This window comes from Palaemon carinicauda, chromosome 35 (genome assembly GCF_036898095.1).
Source record: "Palaemon carinicauda isolate YSFRI2023 chromosome 35, ASM3689809v2, whole genome shotgun sequence".
NCBI lineage: Eukaryota > Metazoa > Arthropoda > Malacostraca > Decapoda > Palaemonidae > Palaemon > Palaemon carinicauda.
The window spans coordinates 53,717,174-53,734,673 of NC_090759.1; the positions used below are offsets into that span (position 1 = coordinate 53,717,174).

The 17,500-nt window shown below is 31.5% G+C and overlaps 2 protein-coding genes and 1 pseudogene across 2 annotated transcripts in view; all 3 read right to left on the reverse strand.

Moving 5' to 3' along the window:
- Positions 1-1,153: 1,153 nt before the first annotated feature.
- LOC137627466 (larval cuticle protein 16/17-like) lies at positions 1,154-2,253 on the reverse strand. Its single transcript, XM_068358551.1, has 2 exons — positions 2,200-2,253; positions 1,154-1,586 (listed from the first exon to the last, which is right to left on the reverse strand). Exons 1-2 carry the CDS (start codon positions 2,209-2,211, stop codon positions 1,230-1,232), a joined length of 369 nt encoding a protein of 122 aa, XP_068214652.1. The 5' UTR covers positions 2,212-2,253; the 3' UTR covers positions 1,154-1,229.
- A 6,798-nt stretch (positions 2,254-9,051) lies between these two features.
- On the reverse strand, positions 9,052-10,080 carry LOC137627292 (larval cuticle protein 16/17-like; annotated as a pseudogene).
- Positions 10,081-16,754: 6,674 nt separating this feature from the next.
- Positions 16,755-17,500, reverse strand: part of LOC137627293 (larval cuticle protein 16/17-like) — a 2,424-nt gene continuing 1,678 nt past the window's right edge. Inside the window, exon 2 of the mRNA XM_068358374.1 lies at positions 16,755-17,167. Within this exon, the coding sequence (XP_068214475.1) occupies positions 16,814-17,167 (354 nt within the window). The 3' untranslated portion in view covers positions 16,755-16,813. The remainder of the gene's footprint in view (positions 17,168-17,500) is intronic.

Below are 17,500 nucleotides of genomic sequence, written 5' to 3' on the forward strand. Positions count from 1 at the left end.
ACAAGTTTACAGTGATCATATAAAAAAAGATTATGAGCCAAGTTTGTTTTTACCCCAACTGAGCTTTGGATACAGCCCAAACTGGGTTCTTTTACATCACCATTGTCATCAACCGTTGCTAGTCCATTGCAGAACAAAAGCCTACACATGTTATTCCACTCCTGTCTGTGTATGGTCTTTCTATGCCAGTCTATACCCACAAATCTTATTAGTCCATCAATGCATCGTCTTACCTTCCTTCCCCTGTTTCGTTTGGAATCTCTAGGGACCCATTCTGTTATTCTTAATGTCCATCCATATCCTGTCATTCTCATTATATGTCCTGTCCATGTCCATTTCTGTTTCTTACATTTCTTCCATGTTGTTAGAATATCCTCTACTTTAATTTGCTATCTTATCCACGTTGCTCTTTTTCTGTCTCTTAGTGTTATCCCCGGCATTATTCTCTCTATTGCTCTTTTGAGTTGTGACCAGCTTATGCTCTAAAGCTTAAATAAGGCTCCAAGTTTATGAAGCATAAGTAAAAACTGGTAGGACCATCAGATTAAAGATAATTCTTTTTAAAGAAAGGGGTATTTTGGGTATTTTACGTTTCATAACCTCATTTTGTTTAGCAAAAGTTCTCCAACCAATGCTTATCCTTCTTTCAATTTCGGTCTCATGTCCTGGAGAAACACTTCTGTCTGTCCTAAGCACGTATATTCATTAACAAAATAAGGTTCTTTAATAACCGTTCTTTGTTGTCTCTTTTATATAACTCCCCTAATATATTGCATAGCTCATGCTTAAAGCCAAATACACTTTATAATAAAGAAACTATGATTTTCTCAATTTTTTAAAAAGAGATGTAAATGAGTTGATAAAATAAACTGTGCTCCAAGTATGAAGTAACTTTAATTTAGACAATCACTCATTACCATATCTTTACTATTTTCTTATAGATCTCGGGATCTTACCCCAAAAATTCATCGAGAAGTCATACCTTTAGTTTATCTATTTAATTTGTTCTATAGAAAGTTGCCTTTAGTTAACTTCATGAAGTATAAAATATTTATCTTAACAGAAATAATTTCACTATTTCTTTTAGAATCATCATTGGTGAGAAAAATATGTAGTAAAAGTATTATCTTATATTTCTTTAGAAATTCTCATATAAACTATTATAAATTCTGTATTACATCGTCATTTACTCATTATCTTATTTCTAATAAACTCTATTTATAAAACTTTCATTCTTCATCCTCTTCCTCACGTAAAGCGAGTTCTTCCTCCTCCTCTTCCTCAGCTTCTTCCTCTTCTTCAATGGCTCTAACAGCCGGCTCCTCCTCCTCTTCGTCTTCTTCTACAGGAGCGACTTCAACTACCTCAGGAAGGACGTTGTCCTCGACGACTCTGTATCCCAAGTGGTCAGCCACGTACTTGACGACGTACTCGTTGCCGTCGGGCGCTACCCAGGAGTACTCGCCCTCGACGGCTCTTCCTGGTTGGCCCTCCTGCTCGTGCTCCATGTGGTCCGTCTCGAAGTCGATGATGTCATTGGAGGGTCGTGATGTTACCAGGGTGGCCAGACCCAAACAAACAAGTACCTTCAATTATTATCATAAGAGATATTACAGAAATACTCATGTCAAACGTCATCGACGTTGTAAAAAAAATAAATAAATAGATAAGAAAAAAAAGTTATTCATCATTATATCGTGTTTGTTATTTAACCTAAGCACATTATTGTGCGTTATCCTTCAGAATTATTATCTTGGTAAACAAATCTTATTACCATTTATAGATAAGTGAGTCAAATGAGATATGAAAATTTCAGCACTATCTGAAGAAATGACATACCTGCAGGTTAGTGGAAATGCCTAGTTCTTTACAAAATTTATATTTAGAATAACAGAATTATTTTGACTGTGAGTATAGTCAGTTTTATTGTTCTACTTTGAAGAATCGATCATTTATAACGAAATGTTTTCTATGTGAATTTGTAAATATCCTTAACAATCAAGAAAATCTTTTCATCATAAACTAGCAATTAGCATTAGCATGGAAAAATCGAAAATAGTTCTTCACCTCGTACCCTGGTCGCAAGATTCTAAATATTAATATATATTGCCGCTTTTCATAAACATAAATATGCTAGAATTAAGAAAAATAGGCTTAATATCATAAAAAGGTAGCATATGATGTAAAAAGGTTACTTACAATGACCTTCATGACTATTTACGGCTGAGGAGAGAATCCTTTGGTACCTGAGGACAGAAGCTTATGCCCTACTGGCGTCCATCGGAGTCTTTATATACCCAACCTTGAGCGTCCTTGAAGCTAAAAAAAAAAAAAAAAAAAAAAAAAAAAAAGTATAGACCAAATGGGGTAGGGGTACATAGCAAGATATTATGTAACTCAAATACCCTCCTACAGAAAATTCATGACGTTATAATATTTAATTACGAAAATAAGGTCTCGGTAATGAATGATTAATGAGTATTTAACTAATATCTGTAATATCATAATTTGTGGAAATTAGTTTACTTTCCCTATCTGATGCAAATCTTTACACTTGTTGAGTACCACACCTCATGAATACACACACATACCTATATATATATATATATATATATATATATATATATATATATATATATATATATATATATATATATATACATATATATACATATACATATGTATATATACACATATATATATATATATATATATATATATATGTGTGTGTGTGTGTGTGTGTATATATTCATTTGTTTGCGTGTTTGAGTATAGAGTAAATATATATATGAATATATATATATATATATATATATATATATAAATATATATATATAAATATATATATATATATATATATATATTAATATATATAATATATATATATATATATATATATATATATATATATATATATGATATGTATATATATATATATATATATATATATATATATATACATATATATTCATATTTGTATGTGTATTTGTGTTTGTGTATCGAGTAATTATATATGATTATATATATACAGTATATATATATATATATATATATATATATATATATATATACATTTACATATTTATGTATATATACTGTTCATATATAAGTATGTATTTCTATATCTAGTAATATGGATAAATATATGCATATCACATTGATAGATAGATGAATAAGGTTTGTAGACACGAGTTTCTATTTATGTAAAATTACCAATCTACTAAATACGTTAAAAGTGGCTTTTAAAACGGATACAAACGGATTGATCATGGCCTTTTATTGTGGATAACACCTATGACTTACTAAGCTGTTTATCATCCGATTCCGTTTGAATCTACAAATCAAAGTTAATCTTAATCAGATATTTCATGATGTCTCATGGAACTAAAATCCAGTTTTGCTAATAGTTCCGTAAAAATTAAGTTTAATTGGTAATTTCAAATCATTATCTGAAACGATTTTCCAAACTAAATTCTATATAACTAATATTCGCATCAAAGTCCTCTTTCCTCATTAAACAATAAATTTATTATTACTTATGAATCAATTTATATATATTCATATATTTTCCTCTGTATAAACGCAGACAGTCTACGAGTAATTAGCCAAGTAACCTAAAATACATTACATCTTAGTTTATTTTCATAATATTCCAAGTCTATTTTCTAGGAAAGATATCGTCTTTGGAATTTTAAATCAGCGTTTTATTATTTCATAGGTCTTATTTTTACATTACTAATATTCGCATGGCGAAAAGAAGGGAAGAGATCATAGGATATTTCATGTTACAAAGGATCGTTATCTTCTTGGAAGACCAGTCAGTAATAAATTGGGAATTCATTTCAAAACTCTGATGCTAACACAGGATATAAGATATCACGCAGACAGCATTAAAATGAATATTGCTTACATAAAACTATAAAAAAAATTAACAAGACAAGCGGAACAGGAATAAGATATAATGGTGTGCCCGAGAGTGCACTCAAGAGAGAGAATTCTAACCGAAGACAGTGGAAGACCATGGTACAGAGGCTATGGCACTACCCAAGACTAGAGAATAATGGTTTGATTTTGGAGTGCCCTTCTCCTAGAAGAGCTTCTTACTATTACACCACGTTACAGCCAGACAAAAGTATTTAATATGGAAGGAAATGGGAATGCTGAGATCGGGTGTGCAAAACGATGAGATGGTCCTGTCTAAACGAAATTTTAAAAAGGCACTCAAAGTCTACAAGAAGACGGTAAAAAAAACAACAAAGGAAAAAATCGCTAGAGATATGAGCAGGAGAAATCCTTGGAAAACAATAAACTAAATAAGAAAGAAAACTACCAAATTACCGGTTAGTATTGATGGAATAAGGGGAGAGTCAGACATAGCAGAAGGTTGCAAGAATCATTATGCTCATATTATGGAAGGCACGAACCATCCACAAATGTCTTTGTCGATGGAAAATGAAAATGAAGAAAGCACCATACCAATTGTTTCCGTTAAAGACGTTCAAGATGCTTTCGTTAAATAGTGCCCCGGTGTAAAGGATTCAAGTTACCCCCCGTTTCAAATTACCCCCCGGTAACTTGAAACCGGTTTCAGATTACCGGGGGGGTAGTGTGAAACCGGTTTCAAGTTACCCCCTCTGTTTTCAAGTTACCTCCTCATCAGAATGATAAATAATTCGTGTGACATCGCAAATATGTATCATACATTTATTGCTGGCTTCGCATCAGTAGGAAAAGTAGTTTAATTTTGTATTTAAGACCAAAAATATTGTATTAGTGAATTATATGACACGTTAAAAGTCACAGACTGTAATTTAAGGTTTTGTGATTTGATTTAGCCTATAATAACACACAGCTGCCTGCCTTTAGGCTAAAATCAGTAACAACAGTTGTGAGATTAACACAAGTTGTGTTCAATGTCATCCATAGAGGGCTATAAAGTGTAACGACTTATTTGTAGTCCAGGTGTTTTCGTATACAAACAACCAATGTAAGTACAGTAGCAGCAAACAGCATGTACTGTATCTTGTTTTATTAAAACTGTTATAATTGCTTACAATCTTGCTTTATTAAGTGTCAATTATTTACAGATATCATGAATGATATAGTATTTACAACATACATACAAATATATATATATATATATATATATATATATATACATATATATATATATATATATATATATATATATATATATATGTATATATATATATATATATATATTTATATGTATATATATACATATATAAATATATATATATATATATATATATATATATATATATATATACGCACACATATACAATATATATATATATATATATATATATATATATATATGCGCACACATATACAATATATATATATAAATATATATATATATATATATATATATATATACACGCACACATATACAATATATATATATATATATATATATATATGTATATATATATATACACATATACACACACATATATATATATATATATATACATATATATATATATATATATATATATATATATATATATATACACATATATATATATATATATATATATATATATATATATATAAGTGTGTGTATATATATATATATATATATATATATATACATATATACTTATGATCAATATGTTGATTCTACCTTATATAATATTTGCTTGCAGTATAATTATGTAATATTTCAAATAATGGAAAAAATAACCGTCAAAATCCAATTCAACCTCGTCTCCCTGTCTCAGAAAAATATGCGCCCATGACTGGTAACGGAATTTCTGACATGTATTAGCTAAGATATAAACATAAGACAGATAAAGGCTGGATATTAATAAACGATACCAATAGGTGGAACAATACATGTATATACATATAACCTAATGATTGTGTTGACCCTGATCAAAAGCAATTTATTAATATTCATAAATGATGAGATCCTGCGCAAAAACGAGGGGGGTAATTTGAAACCAGGGGGGTAGCTTAAAACCGGTTCCAAATTACCCCCGGGGGTAGCTTGAAACCGGTTTCAAGTTACCCCCCCGGTAGTCTGAATCCGGTTTCAAACTACCGGGGGGTAAGATTTGGAGGGGGTAATTTGAAACCGGTACACCTGGCCTGGATGGAATCACAGGGAATCACTTACGATATGCCCATCCAACTCTATATGTGCATCCGTCACTTTTGTTCACTTGTTTGTTCAGGCATCATTTCGTATAAAAAATCTGACTGAAATAAAAATTCTGAATATAGTTAAGGATTACCATAAGTCCCTCTCTGATAAGAATAACTATCGTCCAATAGCCCTTGCCTCTATCATTTCTGAGCTATTAGAATGCATCATCCTACAAAGATGCAAAGACTTGTTAACAACTTCGGATAATCAATTTGCTTATAAAACTCAACACAGCACTGATATGGCCCTTTTTCTTTTTAAACAATCATGCCAGTTTTATAGGTCAAAAAAAAAAAACACTCCAGTTTTTGATGCGCAATGGATATGTCTAAGGCTTTTGATAGTGTGTCATGAAAGATTATTTCAGATTGTATAGAGGAGACGTGTGCTATTTTACATTATAGCACTGCTACAGTACTGGTACAAAACTCAGGACTTTAGAGTAATGTGGGGCAATAGTCTTTCCTCTCCTGTTAAACCCAGTTGTGGTATTAGACAGGGTAGTGTTCTATCAGCACTTCCGTTTGCCGTATATGTGGATGACTTAAGTACAAAGGTCCTCAGCAGGGAAGGTGGTTGCACAGTGGGAGAGGTTAAGGTGAATCATATCTTTTATGCAGATGATATAATACTTTTAGCCCCGTCTTTGAAATTGTTGCCAATGCTCATAGATAAAAGTATGGAATATTTGAAGTACCATTATCTTTAAGCTAATCCTGACAAGACCAAAGTTCTTGTTATAAAGCCCTGGAATTTTATGTCATTTAGTGAACCGTCACTCTATATTAATGGCGTCAGGTTGGAAGTCGTTAAGTCATATAGATATATCGGCATGAATATTAATGACAATCTGAAGGACGATGGCCATATTGCATCACTCTATCGAGGGCAATACTTGCGAGGCAATATGCTGCTGAGGAACTTTCATATGTGCAATGATGGAGCAAAAGTTCATTTGTTAAAATCTTTCTGTACTTCCCTGTATTGTATGCCTCTGGCAATGAAATGTAAAAAAGGAAACCTTACGAAAACTTAAGGTATGTTATAATGACTGTTTTAGGTACCTGATGGGAATAGAAAGGTTTTCGAGAGTAAGTGGACACTTTGTTTCTTTAGAAATACCAACATTTGATGAATTAGTGAGAAAATGTATTGTAAGTTTGTTTCAAAGAGCAAAGAGTTAAAAAAAAAAACACTTAATTTGTGCAATTTTTAACAGAGATAGTTTTAAAAAATCATTAGTTTTTAAAGAGTGGTCTAAACACATTTTCTGTGTTTAGACCTTTTGTTTTTTTTCCTAATATATTTGTATATACCTATTAATTTTATTGTAATATTTTTATATGGCTCTACAGCTGAAATAAAGAATTTGAATTTGAATTTGAATATAGCCAGAGTCTCTACCCTGACTAAGAGGAAAGTGGGCACTGAAAAATTACAGTGCAGTAGCTAACCTCTTGGGCGAAGCAAAATTGTTTGGTAATCTCAGTGTTGTCAGGTGTATGAGGAAAGAGGAGAATAGGTAAAGAATAGGCCAGATTATTCGGTTTTGTGTAGGCAAAGAAAAAATGAACCATAGCCAGACAGAAGGATCTAATGTCGTACTGTCTGGGCCATCTTACTACCTATGATAACAACAATTACCTTGTTCATATACCATACTATTACCATAATATTTACAATAACTTCTTAGAATAAGGAATGACCACCATATACAATGAATAAGTAAATGCTTTCTATATATCACCTATATTTACCATATAAAATCTTTCTTTGAAATCTGGTCATGAACATACAAAACAACATCCGCTACACATTATTTACTAATCATCAATCAAAGTAACATAAACTCGTTCCATCAAGTAACTCAGCTTCTCCTGCACATCTATTATTATGATGATTTTTCATAACCTCTCCGAAGAAACTTACTTTTCCCAAGAACACAACATTACTTTAACAAATACCTCTGCATTTCTTACTGCCCTTGTTTATCGCTCTCTTGTCAATTCTCATTTATCTCGCTTGATATTTTTACGTATAGCATTTGTCTTACAACTAAAAATATTAGTATGATTACCTCTCTACCTTCAGCAATGTATTTTGATTATATATATATATATATATATATATATATATATATATATATATATATATATATATATGTATATATATACATACACACAAACACACACACACACACACATATATATATATATATATATATATATATATATATATATATAAATATATATATATATATATATATATATATATATATATATATATATATATATATTTATATATATATACATATATATATATATATATATATATATATATATATATATATATATATATAGGCCTATATTTATACATGACTTGATATTCATTTCTAATACATATATTGTATATCTATACGTAGCGAAGCTACTCATACAAACACACAATAACATTTATACACTTAGATTAGTGGATACTGGAAATATGCGTACATTTACTTGATATGAAAATATGCATATATGTGGCCAAAACTAAGTGCGTTCTTAATGCATGCTCGATCATTAAAAGATAGAAGCTTAAATCTTTATTCTTCATGTATGTTATATTGCTTAGTATTGTCACTGATGACAGCTAGTGCCAATATACATACTGTAGGGTTCCATTTTTTTTTTAATTTTTACCTTAACTGTTATCTTGGGACATTTCGTAATAAAATTATTTTTACTATTCAATATATGATTATAATAAGATGCCTTTTATTATATCATAGTCAATAAAAGTAACCTTTAGAAGGAGAGTCAGACTAAGATTAGAATATCACTTTTTATTATAAGAAAAATATGTCGTTAGATATAAACTCTGCATCAAAAGATCTTTCACTCCTCTTCCTCGCCGACAGCACCTTCCTCCTCCTCCTCCTCCTCCTCAGCTTCGTCTTCTTCAATGGCTCTAACAGACGGTTCCTCCTCTATTTCTTCAGCTTCTTCTACAGGAACGACTTCGACTACCTCAGGAAGGACGTTGTCCTCGTCGACTCTGTATCCCAAGTGGTCAGCCACATACTTGACGACGTACTCGTTGCCGTCGGGCGCTACCCAGGAGTACTCGCCCTCGACGGCCTTTCCGGGTTGGCCCTCCTGCTCGTGTTCCATGTGGTCCGTCTCGAAGTCGATGATGTCATTGGAGGGTCGTGGTGTTACCAGGGTGGCCAGACCCAAACATACAAGTACCTGTAATCATTACGGTAAGATGTATTACAGAAATACATAAGTCAATTCCCATCGGTGTTGTGGTATTTGAAAGAAAAAGTAATTCATAATTGCATAAAGATTTTTCTTAACTTGAGCATATTATGGTGTGCGGACTCTCAGGACTACTTTCTAAACCTTAAAATTCAGTTACTCTTTATAGATATGTGAATCAAGTATTAGGTATCTTTTTCAGCATTATCTGAAGAAAAGACATACCTGCAGGTTAATAAGAATACCCAATTCTTTGCAAAATTCATATTGGGGAATGCGTAATTACTTTGATTGTATATAGTAAGTTTTATTGTTCTACTTTAAAGCATATGTCATTTATAGAAAAATTTTCTAGATATAAATTTGTAGATATCCTTAACAACAAATCAAACAATTTCTTCATAATCTAACAATTATCATTGTCATGAAGAACATGAAAATAGTTCTTCCCGTCGTACCTAGGTCTAGTGGTTCTAAATACCAATATCCATTACGGCTTTTCATAAGCAAAAATATGCTAGAATGATTAAACAGCGACTAAGCATTTTTAAAGTTAGCATAAGATGTGAAAAGGTTACTTACAATGACCTTCATGGTTGTTTTGGCTGAGGAGAGAATCCTTTGGTAGCTGAGGACAGAACCTTATGCCCAACCGGCGTCCATCGGAGTCTTTATATACCCAACCTTGAGCGTCCTTGAAGCTAAACAAAAAAAAAAAAAAAAAAAAAAAAATAGACCAAAGGGGATAGTTGTAGCCTACATAGCATGATCTTGCGTAACTCAAATACACTCCTACTAGGAATTTATTGAGTTATTATATTCAATGATGCTGATAAGGCCTCGGTTATGAATTATTATTGAGTGTTTAACTAATATTATAACATAATTTGGGAAAACTAAATTATTTCCCCTATCTGATGCAAAGGCATTCATTTGTGGGATACCAGATTATTTATTTCATCATATATATATATATATATATATATATATATATATATATATATATGTATATATAAATTGTATATATACATATATATTTATATATATATGTATATATATATATATATATATATATATATATATATATATAGTTAGATAGATAGATAGATAGAAAAATATGTATAATTATATCACATATATATACATATATAAATATATATATATATATATATATATATATATATATATATATATATATATAATATATATATATATATATATATATATATATATATATAGTGGATTTCTAAACATATAGTAATTAATTAAGAAAGGTTTTGTGTTGTTAATAAAAATAAAAACTATAACTCCCGGAGAAGTTCATCTTCTGATTCTGTTCGAATCTACATGAGTTAATCATTTTCAAATACTTTATAATGTCTCATGAAACTAAGATCCCTATTTGCTAATAGTTCCGTAAAAAACAAGGTTGATGGCAATTTTTAATCATTAGCTAAAACGATTTTCTAAACAAAGTTCTCTATAGCTGTAAGATTCGTATCTTCTTACAACAGCTCAGTCAAAGATATCTTTCTATATAAATCAATAAATGATAAATGTATAACGCCTACTGTCCACGAGAAATAAACCAAATAATCTGCAATTCATTGCACTTTCAAATACTTTCATAGTATTCTATGTGTATTTTTTAGGAGAGATGATAGTTTTTTTTTTTTTATTTTGAATTAGCTTTTTATATTTCCTATTTCTTATTTTTATATTACTGACATACGGATGACGAAAAGAGAGAAAGAGATCATAGGGTATTTCATGTCACAATAAACAAATATCTTCCAAGAAAATCTGTCAGAAGTATATTGAAAATTACAAACTCTGATGCCATTATGATAATTAAGATATTACACAATTCCCTTAAATTTTGACGGATAATTTATTGAAGTACCATATTCACATACATAAGTCAACCATTTGCAGTTATCTTTTAAATGATTTGCTATGTATAAAAGGTCGAGTATGGCTTTTCCCCGACCTTTTTTTTTTATATAGGAGATATTTATTTTGATGTTGTACTGTTCTTAAAGTATTTTATTTTTCCTTGTTTCCTTTCCTCAATGAACTATTTTCCCTGTTGGAGGCCCTGGGCTTATAGCATCCTGCTTTTCCAACTAGGGTTGTAGCTTAACAAGTAATAATAATAATAATAATAATAATAATAATAATAATAATAATAATAATAATAATAATAATAATAATAATAATAATAATAATTTACTCCTAGTTCTCATAATTTTTTTACATACTGAACATGTTGCCTCCTCTCTTAGCTGGCTATTGTTCGAAATATTGGCCACTCATATATTCTTTTCCCTTATCCTAAAAATTTTCTTTTTCTTTTATTTTTTAGGAAATACACAACTACATTCTTACAATTTATAACATATATACACCAAAGTATATTTACATAAATAATTCTTTTTATTTTACATATAGTGTATTTAAAATTGAAATTTTTACTATTTGTCTAATAATGTTTTTAAAAAATATATCTAGTCGTGAATACATTTTAATAGAAGCTTTAAATCCTATTTTATGTACATGAAACGTATTTATCATTCTGCTTTTGATAAATTTCAAGCTAACGTTAATAGAACTGTCGTTCTGAACATTACTCATTAACAGAAATTGTCTCAGGATGAAACTCCCTGCTAACATCATAAACTTCGTTCCTTTGAATATCAATAGAAACTCACTCTCGATTCAGTTTCCTACCAAGATTTAACCTAAACTTTTTCAGCAGCCGGATGATTCTCTATAGGTACTAGGTAAAGGTTCTCACGCAATTCCGTGTATATCAATTTTCACCTTAACTTTTATTTGAAGACATTTCGTAATAAAAAGTTACTTTCACTATTCAATATGGATAAACCATGAACTTTCTCTTATTCACTGATCATTTCCCAGTGTTTGTATGCAGATATTTTCTTATTCAGATTTGATAGTATTCTCAGAATCTCTGACCAAGAATTCCTTCAAATCAACTGCATAACTTCATGTTGTAGGTTCTATAAACGCCCTTTTAGTTTCAATAAGTAATTTAAAGGATTTTCAATACTAAACCAAAAGTAAGCAGGATAAATGTGCCTCTGCAGTAGTTAAGTCATATATATATATATATATATATATATATATATATATATATATATATATATATATATATATATATATATATATATATATATGAGATTCTAAGTGCAGATCATTTGTCTCCTAATCCTGGCCACATGTATTGCTCCATCTTTCATATAAGTATAGTAATGAAGACACCAGTCTTATCTACGGAATAGTATGTACTGTCCCTTTGGTAAAGACTTGTCATCTCGACACCATCTTATTATCTCTGTCACCTGGTGGTTTGTCAGTACACTAGTTATTCCTTGAAAACAAAACAAAATTCATCTTTTCCTTTCATCATTCATAAGATTTTTTCCTAGCAATTCTGAAAGGAGAAAACCATTTCTATGAAACCCTATATTCTGTATCTAAGATGAATATCACTTTTGATATATAATTTCATTAACACAATACAATAGAACATAATAGTATCAAACCTGCAAGAGTTATAGATAATTATTAGAAGCTGTTTGTTCTTACATTCTAGTCACTTGAATAACATTTTGAAGGAAAGTAAGACCAAGATTAGAATATCACTTTTTATTTCAAGAAAAATAAGTCGTTAGATATAAACTCTGCATCAAAATATCTTTCACTCCTCTTCCTCGTCGACAGCAGCTTCCTCCTCCTCCTCCTCAGCTTCTTCTTCCTCAATGGCTCTGACAGCCGGTTCCTCCTCTTCTCCTTTAGCTTCTTCTACAGGAGCGACTTCGACTACCTCAGGAAGGACGTTGTCCTCGACGACTCTGTATCCCAAGTGGTCAGCCACGTACTTGACGAAGTACTCGTTGCCGTCGGGCGCTACCCAGGAGTACTTGCCCTCAACGTCCCTTCCGGGTTGGCCCTCCTGCTCGTGCTCCATGTGGTCCGTCTCGAAGTCGATGATGTCGTTGGAGGGTCGTGATGTTACCAAGGTGGCCAGACCCAAACATACAAGTACCTGTAATCATTACGGTGAGAGGTATTACAGAAATACTAGCAATAATTGTGCTATTTTCAAAGTAAAAAAAAAAATGCAATTGATTGACCACGATTTTTATAGAGAATGTTTTTAAGTATTCCTTTTAACTCGTAGATATCTTGATGACATGAAATATAGAATTTCGAGCATTTTATTTGCAAAAGTCATCTTTTAGTATTTTAATATACTGGTGGTAAATCTGAATTTAGGTAAAAATTATTCGCAAATCTTGTTGCAAACCTTATGACTGAAACTGTAGAACGACGTTAATCGAAAAGGCGACTGACATAAATATCTCATGGTATAGATGAAGTCAATTTGATGATTTAATTTTGATTATCAAGACCTTTTTAACAATTTCAGTATTTTCAAAAAGTATTTAAAATCATCGTTCATGAACAGGAGAACTTGCAATGTCAAGCTGTAAATTATGATTGCGATGAAGCAACAATTCTTAATGTTCTACCCCCCTATTTAGGTATTAAATACCAGTAGATGAATATAATAGTAAAGTCAATGACATATGGCCTAATAATGGCAAAATGAATTATTTTCTTTATTTATAATTAAGTAGTTATCTAAATAAATGATACATTTAGCTGATATTCATGAATTAAAGTCAGCAAAAGTTATAAAAAATTGACCTAGTAGTAAGCCAAAGTTAGTTAGTAAAAAGGTAACAACAGGGCCTATTCGCAAAAGAAAATTAATAATAATAGATTTATAAAGAAATTAAATACAGCAATAACTGCTGTGAACGAATAAAAAAGTGGTGGTAGTCCTTGTCTGCTGCTTACCTTCTTCAAGTGCCTCCATATGTATACTAATGTTGGTAGTGACAAGCCTAAGACACATATCCAGTTTTTAATTTTCAATAAATTTCTCGTTTTAGAATTTATTTCCTTAATAGATGAAAAGGTGCATTCACATATGTACTACTAAGCATGGAGTTGAGAGTCATAGACTCTCAACTTGGGGAAACTGTCTTGGAAACCAACTTCCAGAAATTTTCTTGCATTACATTTTTCTCTGTAAGCAGCATTAAGTCAGAATTTAATTCACACAACTCAAGCTGAAGTTCTGGTAACTGTGCCTCCATATTACCTTCCATTGGGCTGTTGGATAATAGAAGACTGGGCATCAGCTTCTCGAAGTCTCGAAATCTGTTTACAAATTCAAGAGACAAACTTTCATTTTTTGACAAAGCATGAAAAGTCTGACTTTATATAATATGTCATGGAAAATGTGCAATAACATTATTTCATATACAAGCACTGAATAGTATTAGCTTCTTGAGGAAAACTTCAATGTACCCAACCAATTAAGAAACATTTTGCTGCTTGCGTTGTAAGCTCAGATTAAATACATTCACTGTCACTGTCAGTGTCCCTTGCCTCTGCTATTCATGAGTGGCCTTTAAGCCTTTAAACCTTTAAGTAGGTGGTTAGGACTGTAGGAAATGCTAGAGCAAATGAAGTTTCCAAGTTGTAGTGGAGTTTCGTGCAATTCTGTATTGTCAAGCTGTTCATTTTGAAGAAAGAAAAGAATATCTTTCTGAAGAGCAAAATAAAAAATCTATAGCATTTTTCTAGCACTAAGTCCCCTGATACTTGAATGCACGGATACATCGCTAAATTTTGCACTCACTTCTTCAAGGAAAGATATTCATTTTCTGTTTCGTAATGACTTATTACAAACTCTGGCTAAATTCACTATCCTGACCTCTCTGCAAGACATCACTCATCTGTAATACATTGCCACATATTGTTTCTTTGTTGATAATGCAGTACAGTGTGATACAATAGACTACATTTTTCTTCAGTAAACCAACAAGTACCAGATCACTGTCAGTCAAAGCTCTTGCACCATCTGTTACAATATAAGAGCATTTTTCAGATCCATATTCGTTGACATCTGACTGAAGTGCAGCATAAATAAATAAGTCTCTTTTAATTTTTTGTTATTATTCTTGTATGAAAAAGGCTCCAATATCAACTCTAAACATTCAAATTTTAGCTTTTTGAGATGCGAGACCCAAGTTCGCTTTATGTTAAAGGTTAGACCTAGATTTTGCATTTTTTTCAACACAGGGAATACGTTGTTTTTCATTTTACTATCACTCAAAGATTTCTTCTTAACCATCTCTTCATGTACCACGAAATCCTCATCTACAGTACGGGTGAATAGGACTAAATGGGTGGTGTCACTTATATCTATACTCTCACTAAAAGCCAATGAAAAGTATTTGCAGCGTTTCATTATATCTTTCAGTTTTAAAGAAAAATGCTTATCAGCTACTCTTCTTGCAACTGTGTGATTGGATAATGGCCCATTTTAAAATTTCTTGGGTAATTATAGATGGTAATATTAACTTGAACTGCTAAATTGTGATATTTTGATAAAAAAAAACTGTTTTAATACAAGTACCAATGGTGTTATAGCTTAACTTAACAACAATAACATAAGAGAGAGAGAGAGAGAGAGAGAGAGAGAGAGAGAGAGAGAGAGAGAGAGAGAGAGAGATTAAATAAAGCTGTAACTAACCCATAAATACTAATATTTAACAGTATTTTTCGTGTACAAAGTGAATTTGTAATACAAGTGATCGTGGGCCACAAATAATCAACCTGACGTTGTACCAGCCTGCTGTAATTCGTAGATGACTTATTGTCATAATTTTTGTTAAAAACACTTTAAAACGACAATGACTTCCATCTGTTATTAATATCAACATAATTCTAATATATTACACATATTTTATTGAGTGAAGCCCTTTCTCGAAATCTGATTATGAATCCTACATACTCACCGTCATCCATAACACATTAATAAAAGTATTAAAACCTCCCTCCATTATATAATCTAACTTTCTTCCTTATATCTTCTATTCTAATATAATAAATATTATTTATGTTGAATTTTCCGCAGAAGGCAATGTTATTATCCCATGTTATATTTTCAGAAACATTTCTCATACTCTTGTTCGTCAGTTATTTTGCTTAGTATTAAATATCTAAGAATATTTACTTCACTTATACCTTTTATTTTATTACCTTTAATCGCTCATCTTAAATTCTCATTCCCCAAATATCTGCACTTAACGAAACAACTTTTACTAACGTTTAATCATATTGTTTTTCATATTCCTGTGAAATTTTCTATCGACAATCTTACAAAAATGTGTTTTATCACATAAAACTCACTTATATAATCTTTTGAGGAAAATCAAGGATCATGTTTTAATTCACTTTTTATTATAAGAAAAATATGTCGTCTGATAGAAGCTCTGTATCAAAATCTCTTTCACTCTTCCTCCTCTTCTTCCTCCTCAGCCTCTTCTTCCTCAATGGCCCTAACAGCAGCTTCTTCCTCTTCTGCTTCTTCTTCTTCTCCCTCTTCTTCTTCAGCTTCTTCTGCAGGAACTACTTCGACTGCTCTTGGTAAGACGTTGTCCTCGACGACTCTGTATCCCAAGTGGTCAGCCACGTACTTGACGACGTACTCGTTGCCGTCGGGCGCTACCCAGGAGTACTCGCCCTCGACGGCCCTTCCGGCTTGGCCCTCCTGCTCGTGCTCCATGTGGTCCGTCTCAAAGTCGATGATGTCATTGGACGGCCGGGCGGACACAAAGGCCACTAGGCCAAGAGCTACGATCAGCTGGAATAACCATAATTTTGTTAGGATCATGCGTTATTCAATAGATACAATAAGGCAGTGAGGATGAAATTTGGAGAAATACAACACCGATAGTTTTCTGGAACTAGTAGAAGCGTGGTAATAAAGAATTATTTAGACTTGTAAAATTTTCCTATATGACTTTAGTTAACTGACAGACTATTATGCTGCCTTCATTTTAATTCCACATTTCTACGGATACACAAGCTAGTTAGTTTAGGTTCGACTTGCCTCACATCTGCTCGGAACCTTGCCCAAGGAGATTTGAAAACCTGGCCTGGACCATTAATCTCGTTCTATCTAGCTGGAACTTTA